Source organism: Perognathus longimembris, chromosome 13 (assembly GCF_023159225.1).
Source record: "Perognathus longimembris pacificus isolate PPM17 chromosome 13, ASM2315922v1, whole genome shotgun sequence".
Lineage (NCBI taxonomy): Eukaryota > Metazoa > Chordata > Mammalia > Rodentia > Heteromyidae > Perognathus > Perognathus longimembris.
The window spans coordinates 15,261,324-15,282,995 of record NC_063173.1 but is presented as its reverse complement, the minus strand read 5'-3'; the positions used below and the strand labels follow the sequence as shown (position 1 = coordinate 15,282,995).

The window sequence follows — 21,672 nt, the reverse complement described above, 5'->3', positions numbered from 1 at the left end:
ATTCTTGACTTTGAATGTATTCGTTTAAACAAATAAATAAGTAAATCATCAGGCCGTCAGCACCTCATAGTGTTTTATCCCCATCTAACCTTCTTTCATTCACTAACATTTTAGACCAATGTTAGACACCTGACTTATTTCTTACATCAATCACATGCCTTTAGTTTTATTAACATGAGTGCTGTGAACTGATACCCTGAGACAAATTTTACTTCTTTTGCTTTAATAAGAATTTGTGGGGCTGAGGATATGGCCTAGTGGCAAGAGAGCTTGCCTCGTATACATGAGGCCCTGGGTTCGATTCCCCAGCACCACATATACAGAAAACGGCCAGAAGGGGCGCTGTGGCTCAAGTGGCAGAGTGCTAGCCTTGAGCAAAAGGAAGCCAGGGACAGTGCTCAGGCCCTGAGTCCAAGCCCCAGGACTGGCCACAAAAAAAAAAAAAAAAAAAAAAAAGAATTTGTGGAGCTGGGAATATGGCCTAGTGGTAGAGTGCTCGCCTTTTATACATGAAGTCCTGGGTTCGATTCCTCAGCACTATATACATAGAAAAAGCTGGAAGTGGTGCTGTGACTCAAGTGGTAGAGCAAAAAGAAGCCAGGGATAGCGTTCAGGCCCTGAGCCCTGAGTTCAAGCTCCAGGACTGGCAAGAAAACAAAACAAAACAAAAAATAAAGAAAATAAAACAATTTGTGCCGAAAATAGATAGTAAACTGTTTACTATGGTGACACTCATGTAAGTTTCCTTTTTTTTTTTTTTTGAGTTTACTAAAAGAGTATATCCCCGATGTTATAAAATGATGTATATGATGATGGCATGACATTGTATACATTTCATTTCATGAATAATGCAGCTTTAATAATGATTTGTTTAATAATGCTATTTTAATAACATCTGGTTCAATTAACTATTATTAGGAAGATAGTTTTACCTATATACATGGATGAAAGCATTTTTAAGTTTTGTTTTTCTATCTTTGTCAAGTTTTACATTAAGTTTATACAGACTTGTAAAAGGAACTTAGAAGCTGCCCATCTTCTAAAATAATTTTCAGTAATTTATGTTGCATATGAATTACTTAAAAACCAAAACATTCTGTTTTGGGAAAATTATTTTTGCAGATTTAAAATGTTTCCATGATGACTACTCTACTTATATACCTTACTTATTCTTGATCCTTTTCTAAAAATTATATTTTTCGGGCTGGGAACATGGCCTAGTGGCAAGAGTGCTTGACTCCTATACATAAAGCCCTGGGGGGTTCAATTACCAGCACCACACATATAGAAAACAGCCAGAAGTGGCGCTGTGGCTCAAGTGGCAGAGTGCTAGCCTTGAGCAAAAAGCAGCCAGGGACAGTGCTTAGGCTCTGAGTCCAAGGCCCAGGACTGGCAAAAAATAAATAAATAAAATTTAAAAAAAGTATTTTTCTGGGCTGGGGATATAATCTAGTGGCAAGAGTGCCTGCCTCGGATACACGAGGCCCTAGGTTCGATTCCCCAGCACCACATATACAGAAAACGGCCAGAAGCGGCGCTGTGGCTCAAGTGGCAGAGTGCTAGCCTTGAGCGGGAAGAAGCCAGGGACAGTACTCAGGCCCTGAGTCCAAGGCCCAGGACTGGCAAAAAAAAAAAAAAAAAAAAGTATTTTTCTATGAAAACGACTACTTTAGGACAGAGACAAGAGTCCAGAGAAAAGGAATCATGCCAGAGTCCTGAATGTGTACAGCAGATTCCCCCAGAGTTCCCACGGCCAGGAACTGCCTAGATAGCTAACAGTGTAAGGCTGAGGAATGGCCCATCCAGCACAGTTTAGGAGGGAACACAGTTAGGAGCCAGGAATATGGCTGGCTTGCTACAGTGCTGCATGACCCTCAGCCTCGATAGTACTCTACTGCTATTTAAATTTTACAGTTATTATTCTGGGTAGTCGGCAATTCTACCCTTATGGAGCTGAGGCCTGTTACATCCATCTCCTTTAGGGTACCAGTGAGGGCCTAAGAGCATAACTTTAAAAAACATACTAGTATAAAAATCAGATAAGTGTTTCAGAAAAGCACACTCCTCCCCCAAGGCTCATAAATCTAGCTTTGTTGCTAATCCTTTCCTAAACAAATGAAGCACAGATATTTAATCCAAATATATTAGTGACATGTGGATTGTTTACTCCAGTGGAAATAATGAAGATAAATAGAGTAATGTTATTACTGAGACCATAAAATCTATTTGGTGGAAACTAATCTTCTTACTCTGCAATTTTAGTATATCAAAATGTTTCTAATAGTTATGACTGCTTTTTTAGCTCACTGTTAAGGAGGTGTTTTTAGAGTCTATGTCAAGAAGATTTCATTGTGTATAAAAGAGGAAACATAATTTTATCAAGGCCTCCCCTTCTGCCTTCTTTTTGAGGGTCTTTCCTAGTTTCAATTTTTCTTCTACTACAAAGCAAAGCTTGTTTTTGCTGCCACTGTGACATGTTGGTACTCTTCTATGTGAGTTGAATTGTAATTACTAGGTTTTAGGTTTGATTTTTTTTCTATTATTAGCTAGGAAGAGACCAGATTAATGTCTCCTATTTCTATTTCCACCTTCTGGACCATCAAGAGTAAGTAGTAGTAAATGCTGAACTAATATTTACCAAATAAATAAAGAGAAAGCTGAAAATAATCCTAAACATGTAGAGGCTTACTCCTGGGTGAGCTGGTTGTTTTATGAAAGCCAACGAGCATTTAAAAATTGAGATTGCATTCCCCAACTTTAAAGGCCCCAAATGATTATGATCCAAAGAAAATCTCTTCTGAATTGTTAAAAATGACTCTATGGAGATAGGCTGCCATTTCTTTTGCCTTAGCAGTATTAGGGTTTAAACTCAAGGCACTGAACTTACTGGGCAGATGTTCTATTACTTGAGCCACACTTCCAACCCCTTTTGCCTTTCTCTTCTTCCAACAGGGTCCTGGCTCTTTGTCCAATTAGTGTGAATCATAATCTTGCTATTTATACTTCCTATACTGATGGGATGATAAATGTGAACCACTGTGACTAGCTTTTTATTGGCTGCAATGAGGATCTCACAAGCTTTTTGACTGGCTTAGCAATCTCAGCCTACCAAGTAGGATTACAAGTGTGAGCTACTGTAGTCAACTTTTCTTTTGCATTAGCAGTACACAAGAATGTCATTGTACTATTACCATACATGCATAGACCATATCCTGATAAATTCCTCTCCTATATTAATTACACATTCTTAGTCCTCTTCCCTTTTCTTTTTTTTTTTTTTTTTGCCAGTCCTGGGCTTTGGACTCAGGGCCTGAGCACTGTCCCTGGCTTCCTTTTGCTCAAGGCTAGCACTCTGCCACTTGAGCCACAGCGCCACTTCTGGTCGTTTTCTGTATATGTGGTGCTGTATATGTGGTGCTGGGGAATCGAACCCAGGGCCTCATGTATAAGAGGCAAGCTCTCTTGCCACTAGGCCATATCCCCAGTCCCCTTTTCCAAATAATTTTAACCAGTTTTATGTTTATATGAAGAAACTATTTCTTAATACATACCAGCTCCAAGTTAAGAGTCACTGTGACATCACTTCAAAGTCTTCAGTTCTGTGGTATATACAATAAATTATTGCCTGCGTTCTCCCCACTTTCCCCCCTCATTCTTCTATCCCCTTTCCCTTGGCCCTGCCCTACTCTCCCTGTGAGTATCCATTTCCTGGTATTCATTTTGTTGAACTTTGACTTCTCTTTTTTTTTTTTTTTTAAGAATTGCACCTATTTGTGCTTACCACTGTTTGTTGTACCTCAGTTAAGTCATTTGTAACCACTTGCTTACCACAGATCAAGAAGCACTGTACACATAAACTGCTTTGTCAAAGGGCAAAAAAAAATTAAATGCATAACCTAAAATTAAGGGAAGGGGTGAGTTCAGAGGGGCAGGTAGAAGTGTTGAAAGGGGCAACAGTCATCAAGATGCACTGTATTCATAATCTGCTTTGGTGATTGGAAAACCCACTGTACAACTAGAGATAATAAAAACATTTTTAAAAAGTCACTGTGAGAGTTCCTAGTTCAAAACAGCTGTTATAATCAATAAGATGATAACTAAAATGAATTTAACAATAAAGTAACTAAGAATAGTGTGGTCTCAGTCAAGAATGCCACAGCAGCTACATAGGTATTTTCTTACCCCAACCACTACTGTTTTCATATAAGAACAATGTGTGCATTTTTAAAAGATATTAATACACTGGAGAGAAATAGGTGGAACAAGGGCCATATCTCTAATTAGTTAATTGCAAACTAATTTTAGATGAATTTCTGCTTATTTTCTTATAATTATACTAATGAATGATTATTGGGTACAAAGGGAACACTTACAAATTTTCCTTCTAGAACTTCAGGACCCAGTTACACAGATTGGCATCATGGAATAGAGAGCTGGCTCTTATGCTATGGTTTCATCTGACACAGCTGACTTTCAGGCAGAATAGCCAAATAAAACCTTGGGCTCTAGAGGTCAATTAATCAGATTAAAATTATTACTCTGTTAAATGTCTATAGTTTTAACCTGTCTTCTCTAGATCTAACTTCCCACATTTGTACTGTGGTGGTTTTATAAGTGACAGCTACTTCATACAGTCATTGTGAAGACTAAATTAGCTATTTTATCTCGTGGCCTACTCAGAGCAATCATTCATAAATACGAGTGATTTCTATTGCTAACATTAGAGCCAGAAAAGAAACCTAGAGATCCCATAGGTTAAGATCGATTTTCACCTCTATGAACCTCTTATTTTAAAACTTGAAGAAAACAGACTAAATGATTGCCTAACTTTCCACAAATCATTATTCTCATTCAAGTATTAATACCTCTCCACAACTCATATGTACAATATACAGTTACGGGAGAAGCACTTCAGGGACAAGGTTATTTTATGTGGCAAAGGAAATTGTGTTGATACAGTTATATATATGACTCTGCATTCACATACTGCAAAGAAGACTCCTGCATGCTGGCTGTCATTGTATAGGCCTATGTGAGAGATGTGGGGTAAAGAATTTCAGGAGATTCCTACACTAACAGCAGACCCTGGCTGACAGCCAGCAAAGAACTGGGGATTAGAGCCACATGAAAATACGATAAATTATTCATAAACATGAGAAATTCATCAACTTTGAGGTTATTAAAATAAAAATAGTTTTGATTTTTAGGCAATTAATATATCAATATATAACTTTTGATACTTTCTATCATGTTGGGTTTAGAAGAATTTCTCCAAGTTTAACTATATAAAAATGCATCTGGGCTGGGAATATGCCCTAGTGGTAAAGTGCTCGCCTCATATACATGAAGCCCTGGGTTCAATTCCTCAGCACCACATAAACAGAAAAAGCCGGAAGTGGCCCCGTGGCTCAAATGGTAGAGTGCTAGCCTTGAGCAAAAAGAAGCCAGGGACAGTGCTCAGGCCCTGAGTTCAAGCCCCACGACTGGCAAAAAAAACAAAAACAAAAACACATCTATCTTCTAAGCTTTTTGTTGTTTGTACAGTTTACATTTTAAAATTTAATTCAGAATCTACAAAGTGAATGGAAGAAAAACAATGTGAATGTATTTAATGCCAGAGAGCTTGTCTCAGTAAAAATGGTTAAGGTAGTAAGTTTTGTTATGTATACTTCCCCACAATTTTTAAAATAAAGTACTTCCTAAAAAAACTTAATTTAACTGGAACTCAGTTTCGTATATAATGGTATATATGTATACACACATATATGTGCATATATGTATATATGGCATATGTACACACATATGCATACATATATACATATGTGTATATACATATATAAATATAATATTCTTGGTTGTACTAGGGTTTAAATTCAGGTCCTCACACTACCACTTGGGCCTTTTTTGCTTTTGGTTACTTTCCGAATAAGTTTTCTTTTTACCTGGGCCAGTATGGACTATGATCTTCTTGTTTACATCTCCCACCCAGCTGGGATGACACATAGGTACCACCATATCCACCTTTATTTCTGTTGAGATGGTGTCTCAAACATCTTGCCAACACTTGGCCTCAAAATTCTATCCTCACAAAATCAGGACCCCAAGTAGCTAGGGTTCCAGGCATGAGCTACCATGACCAGTTGTTACATATCTTTCTCACAGTAGTTAGCCAATTCAGCACAAATCATCTTGTACTTCTGAGCTTCTAACTTCACCCAAAACTTAGTATCTCATTCGATGGAAATTTCCAGATGTCTATATGCATTCTCATCTATTGAGAAGGAAGACCTAAGCACCACCCCTTCTATAAATTATCAGGCCCTGAAGCCCAAGTCCTACAGGGCAGAGGCCAGGAAGGACACAGGAAGCTACTATCTTTGAGCTTTTGGTGACATCTAGTGGACAATTTGACAGTACACTGTGAACTGTCAGGAAGTACACGAGCCCATCTCACCACTAGATTTTTAAACCACCAACACAATTTTAACCATAAAAAAAAAATAATGAGCCTGATTACATATAGGATAGATCCTGGCCTCCTGCCTTTCTCTTTGGTCCATCTTTCAGGTTCTAGAAATGTAATGACCAAATGCAGCTCAATCACCATCCCTGTCTTCAGAATTTCCAATTGCTCCCAATAAGCAATGGAATAAAGCCCATGCAAGTTAGAAAAGACGGAAAATAAAATCAATATAAATGAACAATGTCCTCAAATTGACTAAAAATAGAAACAAGCAAATTTAGATATGTTCAAAATAGATAAAAATGCACCAAAAAGGAATGTCCAGTTTTAGGGCAAAGTTTTAGGGCAAAGTTCACATCCTATGGAAAAGGAAAGCCCTCCCCGAACTGAAGTTAACTCATTTAACATTGCCCTTGCCTGTTTCATAGCTCCTTTTCTACCTCTCCCTCCATCCCCTCTTTCTCTCATTCAGGCAGTTGGATACAGAACAATCCCTTATGCACACAAAAGTAAAGGAGAATGTCAGGTTCACTTGGTTCAAATAGTCTGGCCATGGCAGCTTTACAATAAGTTTCTCTGTACATCTGGCTCTGAGTTTATACCCACAATTCATTCTAGGTCATGAATCCAACCAATCCTTGACTGCGTTTCAGCTTCTCTACATGTTACCCATTGCCTTTGTCATATTAGACTTGGAACTGATTTCATATCTGTGTGTGTGTATGTGTGTGCGTGCATGCATGTGCATACACACACATATGCATATGTGCTGGGGCTTGAACTCAGGGCCTGGACACCGTCCCTTAGCTTTTTTGTTCAAAGCTGACATTCAACCTCTTGAGCCACAGCTCCACTTTCAGTTTTTGCTAGTAAACTGGAGATAGGATTCACATGGACTTTCCTGCCCCAGCTGGACCTCAGATCTCAACTTTTCAAGTACCTATATCTTGGCATTCCTGTTTCTGCTTTCCCAGTGATCAACACCAAGCTATTAAATTAATATTTGTTTGTTTGGTTTTGTTTTTGTTGCCAGTCCTGGGGCTTGAATTCAGGGCCTGAACACTGTCCCTGGCTTCTTTTTGCTCAAGGCTAGCACTCTACCACTTGAGCCACAGTGCCACTTCCAACTTTTTCCATATATATGTGGTGCCGAGGAATCGAACCCAGGGCTTCATGTATACTTTACCACTAGGCCATATTCCCAGCCCTTAAATTAATATTTGTTAGTGACATCCATACACCCTCACTTGTAAAAGCTCTCAACCAAAACTATCCGATGTCAAAACTGAATAGCAAAAACAAAAAGCAATCTTCATTCAATTAGAGGTTGCTATTTGCTACTTTTCTTTCTTTTTTCCCCATTACCAGAGCCTGAGTTAAGGACCTCACACTCATCTCTGCTTGCTTACTCACAACTACTTGAGCTATACCTCTAACCCAGGAAATAAGTGACTCTCACACTCTTCTGCCCAGGCTTCCTTAGAATTATAATCCTCCAGATCTCAGCCTCCTAAGTAACTAGGATTATAGGTATGAATGACAGGTGTTCAGCTAGTTGCTACATTTAAAAAATATATTCTCATTTAGTTTAATAGAAATTGAGCAGCTTAACTCATCCTTCACATCTTATTTCAACTACCATTTAAAGTTGCACTCTGTCGGGTCCTGTAATATACAAGGCCTTTATAGTTACATCCCATAGCACTAATATAACTCATTCATAGTTAACTGTGGTGACAGCTACATTTCCACATTTTTCATATAATTTAACCAAACTCTACTTTCCTTTTGGACAATTATCCATTTGAGGATAATGCTTAAAATTGATAATATTTAAGCTGGGCACTAGTGGCTCACGCCTGTAATCCTAACTACTCAGGAGGCTGAGATCTGAGGATTAGTGTTCAAAGCTACCCCAGACAAGGAAGTCTTATGAGACTCTTAGGTCCAATTAACTACTCAAAAATCAGAAGTGGCATCAGAAGAGGATGCAAGGAGATGGAAAGTCCTCCCATGCTCATGGGTAGGCAGAATCAATATAGTAAAAATGGCCATATTGCCCAAAATGTTATACAAATTCAATGCAATCCCCATCAAGATCTCAGCTACATTCTTCACTGAAATAGAGAAAACAATCCATAAATTCATATGGAACAGCAAAAGACCTAGAATAGCCAAAGCAATTCTAGGCAAAAGAAGCAGCGCAGGAGGAATCATAATACCGGACTTCAAGCTCTATTATAGAGCCATCATAACAAAAACAGCCTGGTATTGGTATTAAAAACAGACCTGAAGACCAATGGAATAGAACAGAAGACCCAGGAATAAAACTGCATTCTTTTTTTTTTTTCTTTTTGGCCAGTCCTGGGCCTTGGACTCAGGGCCTGAGCACTGTCCCTGGCTTCTTCCCGCTCAAGGCTAGCACTCTGCCACTTGAGCCACAGCGCCGCTCCTGGCCGTTTTCTGTATATGTGGTGCTGGGGAATCGAACCTAGGGCCTCATGTATCCGAGGCAGGCACTCTTGCCACTAGGCTATATCCCCAGCCCTAAAACTGCATTCTTACAGTCAGCTGATATTCAACAAAGGAGCTAAAGACATATAACGGGAAAAAACATAGCCTTTTCAACTACTGGTGCTGGGAAAACTGGGCAGCCATATGTAGAAAACTCAAAGTAGACCCTAGTCTATCACCATGCACCAAAATCAATTCAAAATGGATTAAGGACCTCAACATCAGACCTAAATCCTTGAAACCACTGAAGGACAGAGTAGGAAAGACGCTAGAACTTACAGGCACAGGAAGGAACTTCCTGAATAGAGTCCCAGGGGCACAACAGATAGGGGAGAGACTCGGCAAATGGAACTACTACAAAATAAAAAGTTTCTGCACAGCTAAAGACATAGCCACCAAACTAGAAAGACAGCCAACCATATGGGAAAGGATCTTCACCAGCACAGCAACAGACAAAGGCCTAATATCTGTCATCTACAGAGAATTAAAAAAAATAACCCCCTCCAAGCCTAGTAAACCAATTATTAAATGGGCAAAGGAGCTAAAGAGAGACTTCACAAGAGAAGAGATAAAAATGGTAAAGAAACATGAGAAAATGCTCAACATCCCTGGCAGTAAAGGAAATGCAAATAAAAACAACCCTGAGATACCACCTCACTCCAGTTAGAATGGCCTATACTCTGAACTCAGCCAGCAACAAATGCTGCACAAATCTGCACATCCATGTTTATTGCTGCACAATTCACAATAGCCAAAATATGGAAACAACCCAGATGCCCCTCTACAGATGGATGGATGCAAAAAATGTGGTACCTATACACAATGGAATACTACACAGCGATTAGAAATGATAAAATATTGGTATTCGCAGGGAAATGGTCAGAACTTGAACAAATAATGTTGAGCGAGACAAGCCTAGAACACAGAAAACAAAGGGGTATGGTATCCTTGATATATGGCTGTTAGGGGTGGGGGGGACGGGACAGTAGAGACTAGCTCTGTGAAACAAAAAACTTCTTATCAAATGGTATTAGGAAATGGAAAGACTTGGAAAATACCATATTAAGTGAAATCAGCCAGACCCAAAGAAACATAGATTCCATGGTCTCCTTCATTGGTAATAATTAGTATATGTCTAGGATAGTCCTAGCAGAGGATCACAACAGCTAAATAGCTATGTACATAAAAAAAAAAGATTTAACACATACAGCATATGAAGGAGAAGATTTGATATTTGGCCTTTTGAGCTTACATTGTTTCTGCCAACACAACGGGCCAGCCTGCCTGCCTGCTTGCCTGACTGCCTGGGGGCCTGCATGCTGTCCTGCCTGCATGCCTGCCTGATTGTGGGCCTGCCTGCTTGGGGGCTGACCTACATGCCAGCCTGCCTGGGTGCCAGCCTTGGTTCCTACCTTCCTACCTGGGGGCTCACTTGCCTGCTTTCCTGCCTGCTTGCCTGTGGGCCTACCTTCATGCCTGCCTGAGGCCATACCTGGGGGCCAGCCTGTAGGCATGCCTGGAGGACTGCCTGGGAGCATACCTAGAAGACGGCCTAAGGGCATCCCTGGGGGCACAGCTAAGGGCATCCCCTGAGGGCATCCAGGGGGTTGTGCCCAGGGGCATGCCGTAGGGGCAGCCTTTGGTGCTGTGCCTAAGGGCATCCCTTGGGGACATGCCTGGAGGTGTGCCTTAGGGAGCCCCCTGGGTGCACACCTGGGGGCTTGCCTGGGGGTATGCCTAAGGGCATCCCTGGCGACATGCCTGGCCGCATGCCTGGTGATGTGCCTTAGGGCATCCTGGGGCTGTGCCTAAGGGCATCCCAGAGGGCATGCCTGGAGGTCTGCCTGGGGGTGTGCCTGGAGGACTGCCTGTTGGTGGGAGTGCAAATTAGTACAACCATTTTGGAGAACAGTATGGGGTTCCTCAAAAAGCTCAGCATAGACATACCCAGCCATACCACTCCTAGACATCTATCCTGAACAACAGGTCTCAGGATATCAAAAAAAATCTGCACATCCATGTTTATCACTGCACAATTCACAATAGCCAAAATGTGGAAACAACCCAGATGCCCCTCTACAGATGAATGGATCCAAAATATATGGTATCTATACACATGGAATATTACATAGCGATTAGAAATGATAAAATATTAGTATTCGCAGGGAAATGGTCAGAACTTGAACAAATAATGTTGAGCGAGACAAGCCTAGAACACAGAAAAAAGGGGCATGGTCTCCTTGATATATGACTGACAAGGTGGGGGAGGGGGAGACAGTAGAGACCAGGTCTTCGAAACTAAAAACTTATTGTCAAATGGTACTTCCACAGGTTTGGGTCAGTGACCTTACATTATGTGTAAGCAAAAATAATTCCAAGAGAAGGACTCGGGAGGATTCTATTGTTGACGTTACATTTAAAGTTCTAGGTGAATTTCCTTTGGTGTACACTACGTGGTTACTGTGTATGATTTTGGTACACTGGATATTGTATATATGCCTACCTGAGCTAGGGAAGGAAAAGAAAACCAAGGGTGTAAGATATCACAAGAAATGTACACACTGCCCTATTATGTAACTGTACCCCTTTTGCACAACACCTTGTCAACAAAATTTAATTAATAAAAAAAAAATCAGAAGTGGCACTGTGGCTCAACTGGTATGTTAGCTAGCCCTGAGCACAAAGAGGCTCAGGGACAATGCCCAGGCCCTGAGTTCAAGCCCCACAACAGACACAAACAACAATAATAATATTTAAAATGTCTCTAGCTTTTATTTTTTTAGATGAGTAAGAATTAATTTATGAAAAACCCCCCAGAAGTCTGACTTCTCAGAAAAGCTTACTATACTGGGGCTTGAACTCAAGGCCTGAACTTTTCTGCTCAAAGCTGGAACTCTATCAACTTCCCGCTTTTCTGTGATTAACTGGAAATAAGAATCTCATGGGCTTTACTGCCAGGGATTGGATTCAAACTTTGATCCTCAGATCTCAGCCTCTTGAGTAGCTGGGATCAGAGGCGTGAGCCACTGGTGCCCAGCTGGCTTTTTAAATATTTATTGAACACAAGTTAGACCCAAATCTTTTATGATAGTCCATCATGGTCAGCTGTCCTGGCTGAGCATGTCATCACAGTTGTCCTCACAGCTCTGTGTGACCCTTATCACAAAGGCTGGTGTAATACATCCTGTCACAACTTTCCGATGTCACACAGCTTCAACTGCAGCTTTGACTTCAGCTCACCTACACCTTACAGAATGCATTATTAACACAAACCCCATATAGTCTTAATTTACATTGTACAATCTCTGTTTTCCTCCAGTGCTCAACAGCTGGGCTGTTGACAAGATGCTAAACCAGGAAATTCAGTCTCATTTTTAATTTCACTGAAGTAAGGGAAGTTATACCAAGGCCTCAACTCCTTCTAATTACTAATCATGACTACTGAGTGACAGGACTGGGATTTTATTTAAAAATTTTGCTGTTGTACTGTAATTCCTAATTCTTCCAGGTAGAAGCTAGCACTACCTATATTATGTAACTCAAAAGCTTCCACAACCCAAATGTAGTAGTTCCTCTTCCAATTCTGCTAAATCTTTGCATTCTCTTACAGTTCACATAGGCAACTAGCAATTGCTACTGCCCTATCTCTGTGAATCTTCCTTAGTAAACACAAACCTAACAGCCAACTAACATATACTGCTTGGCTATCTACCTTGATGGTATGGAAGCACAGTGATGGATCGTGAGTGGGTCCTACACAAATCATGTTCAGCATTACATCTAACAGATGCATGGATGAACATAAGAAGGTAAAACAAGAGTGAGTACGTGCTATGACTGACAGTGCTAGTGATTTGAATGATTTGAATTAGCTCTACCAGACCTCAGTTTACTTTTAAATTATGTTATATTGCATCATAGGGACTTTTTTAGGTGTATCAAATCCTGGCTTAACTGTAAATAACAATAGCTGCACTTTCTAAAATCCAGGCATTATCAGTGAGGTAAAATTCTATCTAAGGCATTTATGTCAAAGAGTAATGACTTTAAATTCTACTAGATTTGAAGGAATAATGATCTTGATAACAGCATCTTTTTACCTCAATTCAGACTATGTTAGGAATAGGGTACTCTGTCCCCTGATGACTTAAAAAAACAATCTTACCAGTGAAGATCAAGTTTCAGAGCCCACCTATGTAGATAAAATTTGCAAGACTCAACTCCAGTTAAGCAAAAAGCAAGGAACTGGAGATAGGGCTCAAAGGTTAACAAAAATGGTGAGCAAAAAAGCTGAGCAAGAGCATGTGGCTCTGAGTTCAAGCCTCAGTGCAAAAGAAAAAAAAAATGAGGTCTGAAATGAAGGACTGACTCCCACCCTTTTATCCCATGCACATACAGACACCAGGCAAAACCCTAGGTGTGGACAGAGGTGCTTCACATGCAGGCAGGGCAATCCATCTAAGCTGGGTTGCAAACATTCCATTATGGGCCCAACCCCAAAGCCCCCCACCTCCCTAGACCTAATGGCTGTTTCATTCATCTCTGCCTCCTTCCTCAGACCCCGTATAAGCTGGACCCCAAACCCACCCCCTTGCACAACCTCTGATTCCACAGGAAGGTTGCTGCCCCTCCCTGCTGAATCTCAATAAATAGTCCTAGCCTGTTGAAGATCAAGTCCAGTCTGTTTCCTTTCTTTCTCCTCCATTTTCCTAACAGGAAAGAGGTGGGAAAAGCAGTAACAGCACAAGAGAGGTTAAAAAAGATTCATACTTCATTTCAAGCTGAGTACAGATTTGAGAAATAAAACTCAAGTTAAAAAGTGTGGCTATTCTCATTTATACTAACCCAGAGCTTGGTACAGCTAAGGAAGAACTTGGGATGCAATATACCATAATGTAAAATAATACGTGATCTGACAGTTTAATTCAAAACATGTAACCAGCATTTACTGACAGTGTGATCTTAGTCATAGTACTTGATCACTCTGAGGACTTCTTGTCCAGAGCACTGTGCTTTTCATGTAGCATCTAATTTAAAACTTTTGCAATTTTATGAAATAGTTTTATCACTATTTGAACATGAAAAACACTGAAGACAAAACATTTTCAAAAGGCTCTCCCGAATACATAAATAGAATGAAATTTCATGACTATATGATTATCTGTATAATTTTTTTAAAGCAGCTTTCAAACAAAACAGTGAAGCTGTTCTATTTTTTCCTATTCTAAAAATTTCATAATAGGTCTTCAGGTTTTAATTTCTAACTTGAGAATTTAAATAATTTTGATAGAGGTTATGTATTCTATATTAGATAACTATGTTCTATGTCTCCTACAAATACTTACGCCTCAGAATTATTTTAAAAATCATTTTTTAGGAGAGCTACACTGAAACCAGGCATTGGTGGGTCATCATGCTCATAACCCTAGTCAGGAGGCCAAGATCTGAGAATCACAATTCCAACCTAGTTCAGGGAGAAAACAACCAGCCATAGCAGGAAAGACTTTGAGACTCTTATTTCCAATTAACCACCAAAAAGCCAAAAGTGGAGGTGCAGCTATAATGAGTGGAGTGCAAGTGGATATAGTGTGAACAAAAATTTTTGAAAAGGAAAGGTCAGAGACAGCCCCAGGCTGAATTCAAGCTCCAGGGCCCAAAAAAAAGTGCTACAGTGAAAAATTCAGAATGAACTTCACTGTAATTAAGATATGCAGAATCTGAAATTCCTAATACCATTGGGAACAAGTATACAGCAAAAGCACCAGTCTGATTCTCCTTGGTAATTAAAAATGCCCTAAAGAAGAAAATACTCATGACATAAACTGCCCCCCAAATAGAAACACTGAGGAAAAAGAGAAGGGCATTGCCTTTAAAGGCAATGAAGCTAAAAGGGAGGTATTATGGAAATCACACTATCTGAAATGTTAAGAGGCTCTAGTTAGAAGTAGTGTGGACAGTAAAATCTCTCCTTGCCTGAGGTACGGGAAAGGTGTGGGGGGGGGGGAGGGGAAACTATTGCTCTTTGCAAAACTGAATTCTACCTCTAGTTCTCTTTTAGATAGCCCCAAGAACCAGCTGGATTCAGTTAAGTTTTTTCAGTTGTTGGTTTTTGTTTTTTTTCCAGTCATAGGGTTTGAACTCAAGGCCTAGGCACAGCCTCTGAGCTTTCTGGCTCCAGGCTAGTGCCTCTTTGAGCCACAGGACCACTTTGTTTTCCGGTGCTTAATTGGGCTGGCTTCCTGGGCTGGCTTCTAACTGCAGATCCTCAGATCTCAGCCTCCTAAGTAGCTAAGATTACAGGCATGGGCCACCAGTATCAGGCTAGGATTCAGGTTTTGATCAAGCCTCACTTCCTAAGGAAATATTCTGTAATTCTGTCTGTGGTTCCATTAATAGTCTGAATAGACCTCTATGAACCAAAGGAATGTGGCTACTATTAGGGGTCTTGGGAGTAGGCTGAGAAATGATCAAGATAGAAAATATAGACTTTGAGTATGAATCAAAATGCTTAAAATTTACTCTGTGGTTCAGATAAATATAAAGAGAGTTCTCTGAACAGATCATTTTCCTATTTTCTCACAACGACTAATTTAATGGACTTGTAGATGGGGACAGAAGGGAAAAAGCAAGGGAAAGGGTGATATTATCCGAAAAGAAATGTACTCATTGCCTGACTTACGAAACTAACATAGAAATATTAGGGCTGAAGATAAGAAATCAACCTTGCTAAACTAACCTTTGACCTCATCTAAACTCCAGACCAAGTCTTCAAAACAAATGTTTATAATTTGGTGGTTAAAAGTTATTAAATTTTCCAGGCACTGCTGGCTCACACCCCTGAAGTAATCCTAGCTACTCCAGAGGCTGAAATGATCTGAGGATCCCAGGCCCTGAGGTCAAGCTCCAGAACAGGCAGCAGTAAAAATGAAGAAAGAAAGGTAGGTAAGAAGGAAGGAAATGAGGGAAGGAGGAAGGATCTGCAACTACTTAAAATTTGATTCTAAGTTATGAAAATTATACCCTTGAGGATATGACACTAGCTGTAAGCACACTCTAGAATATGAAGGCTCTAGAAACTAAATCAACTAGATTAAGGTATCACCTATATTGAAAGAACAAAGCAAAGGAGAGTCACTGCCAGTTCTTGCGTGTTTTAGATTAATAGTTATTATTTGGGGCTATTATATGTCTGATGATATGCAGAGCCTTATTTTTCATACTAAAATTTCTATTACAAAATACTTTGTACTTATAGGAGATGCCAATGTACAGAAACTTAAGCTTTTGTCATTCTAAAGATCTCACACTTTTAAAGGAATATTAGGTTTTTCTAAAAACCCATTCCTTATCCTATCTCCTTTCTTCATCCTCACATTAAATATTCTGATTTTGTGTATCACACCAGTTGTAATTTTTGTTCCTCTTGTATTTATGCAATGTACCTTTTTGACCAAATATATTGACACTTACCTATGTTGATAATGTAGATATGGTCAATTCACTTTAGCTTCTACATCGAACTTCATTAACATCAATGGATCCATTCCTAGTAGGCTTTTATACCTTTTCTTTTTTAACATTCAGTATGCTGTAAAGACCAATTTTGTGCTTATCCTTATGTACATGTGCAAGTTTCTATAAGTTCTTTTATTGCAGTGCAATTTCTGGATCGTAAGGTAGGAACCCTCCATTTTTACTATATATTGGCAAAATTTCTTTCAAGGTATCATTTTACCCTACCAGAAGGTGTTGGGGTGGGGGTGTTGGCCCATTCTTTTCTTGGTTTTTCTTAGTGATTTCTAAGCACTCTTTTGTAAATTATCTCAATGCAAATATATTCTTCCAATTAGACATTTCAGTCTTTTCAAAAATCTTATTTTAATGTGAAAATTTTATCAGCATTCTCCTTGTAGTTTTGTGCATTTTATCTTAAAAAAGAATTTTCTACCCCAGAGTGGTAAATCTATTTCTTCTTAATTTTCTTCTAACTGTTTCAAATATCTCTTCACATTTATGTTTTCAAATCTAGAAAATAGTGTGTGTTTTTGTCTCATTTGATCTTTTTGTAGAGCCAGCCATTAAAAAAAAAAGTCCATTGTCTTACCATTGACTTTTAATGCTACCTCCCCATAAAACATGTATTTATCTACAAGTGGGCCTGTTTCTAGGCTCATAAATTTGGCCTACTGGTCTATCCTTGTCTGTTGATATTATATAGATAAGATTATCAGAGTTTGTAATGAGTCTTTAATAAAATCTTGATATCTTTGACTCTTCCCTAAATATTTCTCACAATTGCTCTGGCTCTTCATTTCATTCCACCATGTGAATTTAAGATTGGCTATATCTTCAATTAGGGTCTCTAAAAAGGAACGTGTTTCTTAGTAATTTGGTGACATGAGGCTATTAACTTTTGTTTTATAGGTTACCAAATATTTTCTTTTAACATTCCATCACCGATCAATAATAAATGATGTAAGTAGGAGAGAGGGAAGGGGTGCTTTAAGAAGAAAAAATATGTGACTTCATTTGAAGTTGTATTGTTTGTCCAAATGAATTTGGTGAGGCTGAGAATGATTAGTTTCCCAACCATGATAACATATGAATCTCCATTTAGTTCTTCTTTTCTGTCCTTTAATAAATAGTAACGTTTTTCCATAAAGATCTTATGCACCTTTGCTAGATAAACTCGTGGATTAAGAAAATCTACATCTTGCATTTGATCTTCTGGACCATTAATGTGGCCTTATTCTTTAATTCATCTACATTATTTTGGGAAAAAATTTGAAACAATCTTTTTAGAATTGTGTATGTAAATGTATTGCATTCAGATTTCTGTATTTTGTTGTTGTTCGTGTGTTCATCTGTTTCTTCCAGCAATTATTACACTTAACAAAGGTTCTACACCTTTCTCTCAGATAAGCAAGGAAGTTCCACAGATGCTGAACGGAATTGTTTCTTGCCCTAAGCTTGAGGCAGAAAGAAGAGATTAAATTATCTTCCTCCAGTAGTATGTTTTGAGGAAATTTCTCTCTTTCCTTTACTCAAACCCCAGTCCCAACCTTAAGAGTAGGGAACATGTAACCCAACTGTTTTTTTGAGAAGAAAAGACCCTGCCCTTTCATACCAGTTTGAAGTTCTCACATGTGGAAAAGCCAACCTCCTTCAGGATGCTGACCTTTGTTCCTGCAAGTTGTTCAGGTTTGATTCTTCTACCCCTTGGAGAAGCCCAATTTCTCTCCACCAGAACCAGTATATTGCAGCTAGTAATGGAAGTCATTATAAACCCTAAATCCACCATCGTTGTGTTTTCTACTTTTCCTTATTAACTTGCTAATGGTGAAAATAAATGGTATCAATTAGTGGTTTGGGTTTCATTTTCTAGCTTTGTGGTTAGCTGGCCAAACAAACTTTCAATATTCCATCGTTGTTCAAATCTTACAAATCAAATTTGGGGACGTAAGGGGGCTGATTTCCCTCCCTCTAAAAAAAGGCAAAAAAAAAAAAAAAAAGGCCAGTAGTATCCATTTTTTTTTGTTTTGGTTTTAAAGTTACTTAGGAACTTCCTTTACATAGCATTTAAGTGGTTTTTGTTGTTGCTGGCTGGCTTTTAATACTGAGAACATTGAGATTCGGTCTGAATGAGTCCCTGAAATGGTGCAGCATATATCAATCCCCCCACTCTTCTCCCAACAAAATTCTAGGTTTTGGGGGGTTTTTTTTGAATGGGCGGCACAAGCCACTTTCCATTTTAGGTGGGTGGACTCCTCTGTAAAGGACTTTAAAACTATTTCCCTCATTTATCAGGCCAACTTAGAAGGGAAAGCTTTAAGGTTTCTACTTTGGAACAGAAGACGACTAGTACGCAGGTGCAAGTCATACTTTTAACATGAGCTTGTTGAAAACTTTTTTAAAAAAACAATTCCAACATGAAATGAAACGAGTTGTTTTTTTTTTTTTTTTCAAACTTTTTGGTTTCCTCTCGAATGCATTAAAAATGGGAGAGGAAGTTAACAATGAATTCGTAAAAGGTTAAAACCAACTCTTCTCTGTACTAGTCCTTGGGGTAGTCACCATAAAATGAATTTCTTCTTTGGTGGAAAAAGAATTTAGGTCCCAAGTCTGTTCAGCAGGCATTCTCTTAGTTTTTTGTTTGTTGGGTTTTTTTGTTGTTTTTTTCCTTGCTTTTAGTATCTGCTCCGGCCTCCCCCTCTCTCCGAGCGGCTTCCCAGGCGGCCTCCGCCCCTGGGAGGCTCCCTGCGGCCCGATCGGCTGTAGGAATCGCGTAGGGGAGGACACCCCCTTTCTAGGGACCGGTCGCGGCCCCCGGAGTAGCGGTCACCACGGCCACCTCCGTAGCCGTCGCGGCCTCCACCTCCGTAGACGTCGGGCGAGCAGCCCCGGTAGTCGTCGTAGCGGCCCCCGCCGTAGGAGGGCGGCGGGCCCCGCGCCGGGGCGGCGCTGCGCGGATCCTCGTAACTCTCGAAGGGGTCGCGGTAGGAGCCCCCGCTCGGGTGGTCCACGTAGTCGCGGTCGCGCCCTCCGTAGCCGTCGCGGTCGCAGTAGCCTCGGGATGGGCAGTCGTCCCGCGCGCTCGAGTGGCCGTAGTCGCGGTAGGCGTAGTCGCGGGGCGACGGGGCGAAGTCGCGGGGGTCGCGGGCGCTCAGGTAGTCGCGGCTGGAGTAGCCGCCGTCGCGGGGCGAGTAGCCCTCCTCCCGAGGGCCCAGGTAAGGGTCCCGGCGCAGCGGCGGCGGCTCCCGACGGGGCGGGCCCGCGTAGCGATCGCGGCCCCGCGCGGCCACCGCCCGCCCCCGCATCCCCGCGCCGCCGCCACCGCCGCCGCCGCCACCACCGCTGCCGCTGCGCACCAGGCCCGACGGCGCGGCCCGCTTCGGGGGAGGCCCCGCGCGGCGCGGGGGCGGCCCGCGCTTCAGGGGCATCGGGGCCCGGGAAGGCCGCAGGTCGAAATCCCCCGCGTAACCGCCGTCGTCGGCGGACCCGCCCCGGGACGGGGGTCGCCGCGGGCCCCCGCCGCCGCCGCCGCCGCCGCCGCGGGCCCCGCGCAGGCCCCTCGGGCGGCCGCGGCTGCGGGGCGGCGGCGGGCCGCGCCGGTTGCTCTCGAACGCCGGCTTGGTGGCCTGGGCCACCTTGATGGCCTTACCATCCAGGGACTTGCCGTTCATGTCGCGGGCGGCGGCCTTGGCGTCGGCGGGGCTCTCGAAGGTGACGAAGGCGAAGCCCCGGGACTTGGCGGTCTCCCGGTCCTTCATGAGGAGCACCTCGGAGATGCGGCCATACTTGCCAAACGCCGTCTCGAGGGCTTTCTCGTCGGTCTCGGGGTTGAGGCCCCCGATGAAGAGCTTCCCCGGGCGGTCGGCCTCGACCATGTCGGCGGTGGCGCGGTCGGGGTTGGCGGAGGCGGCGGCGGCGGCGGCGGCGGCGGTGGGAAGCCGAGAGGCAGCGCGATCCGCGGTGACGGCGGGAAGCCGAGCGGCAGCGCGCGCGCGGCTGGGGGACGTGCGGAGGCTGCGCGGCGACGTGCCGAGGGCGCCTCCTACCGGCCGGGTGGCGTGGACCGGAACTGCGGCGGCGGCGCCCCCCCACCCCCCCCCACACACACCTGCGCGGGCGGAAATCAGGGCCCTACGGTGCCTCCGCGGGTGGAAGGGAAGCCCCCACCTCCCCCCACACCCCCGAGGCGCCCTCGTCTGTGATTGGTCGACGCCTCCGTGGTCCCGCCTCCCGCCTTCCACTCCTAGCCAGCCTGACCCACTGGGAATGCGCTGCCCATACGAAGCCCGGAGGCGGGAAAATCTGAATGAGAAAAATCACCGTGCCTTCAGATCCGCCGCGAATCTGATTTCAGAAAGAAAAAAAAAAAATCGTTGGTAAGTATAACGGTCATTCGCATAGCGTTTGTTAAAAAGTTTTAAAGAATCGTGTGCACTTGTTTAAGGTGGGGGGTGGGGGGGGGGAAGAAGACCTGATGAATCCGGAAAGGTTGATTCTTAGGCTGTATCTTAGTTTTGTTTTGTTCTGGTTCTTTTCTACTTCTGCCCTGTCCTCAATTATTCACCCCTTAAAGGCTTCCTTGGTGTGTCCGAACTATCCTTTAAAATAAAGGCACTTTGCGGGGGGAGGAGGGGGCGGAGGGGAGGAATAAAAGCAGTATATTCGAAAAGTAGTTTTTATAAAGTTAGCCATGGAACTCCGTGTGCACTGACACCATGTCTTTTTTATCTCGGTTTATAGTGATAAATATAGAAAGCTAAAAGTGAGCCCCGAGGATGGGAATGTGGCTTAGCAGTAGTAGAGTGGCTGCTTAGCATACATGAAGCCCTGGGTTCGATTCCCCAGCACCACATATATTAGAAAAAGCCAGAAGCAGCGCTGTGGTTCCAGCCTTGACCAAAAGCAACTCAGGGACAGTGCTCAGGCCTGGAGTCCAAGCCCCAGGACTGGCAAAAAAAACCAAAAATTAAAAAATTAAAAAGAAATTTTAAAAAATAGCGGAAACAGTTAAATGATACTTCCAACTTTAACGGGAGGGCTTTTAAAAGTTGTAAGTTTTCTTAGCATGCGTGAATTTAATTTAATATTAAATGCGATCAGATCCTGTGATAAGTTGAAGTAACAGATTTTTATTATAAAAACATAGTTTTAGGGCTGGGGATATGGCCTAGTGGCAAGAGTGC

At 42.0% G+C, this 21,672-nt stretch overlaps 1 protein-coding gene across 1 annotated transcript; it reads right to left on the bottom strand.

The window, feature by feature from the left end:
* Positions 1-19,164: 19,164 nt before the first annotated feature.
* On the bottom strand, positions 19,165-20,364 carry Rbmxl2 (RBMX like 2). The gene has a single exon (XM_048360834.1). The coding sequence runs from the start codon at positions 20,362-20,364 to the stop codon at positions 19,165-19,167; it is 1,200 nt and encodes a 399-aa protein (XP_048216791.1).
* Between the last annotated feature and the right edge of the window lie 1,308 nt (positions 20,365-21,672).

What these genes read in the sequence shown, in the direction of transcription:
- Rbmxl2 (XM_048360834.1), bottom strand. Translation starts at nt 20,364, where the DNA reads ATGGTCGAGGCCGACCGCCCGGGGAAGCTCTTCATCGGGGGCCTCAAC.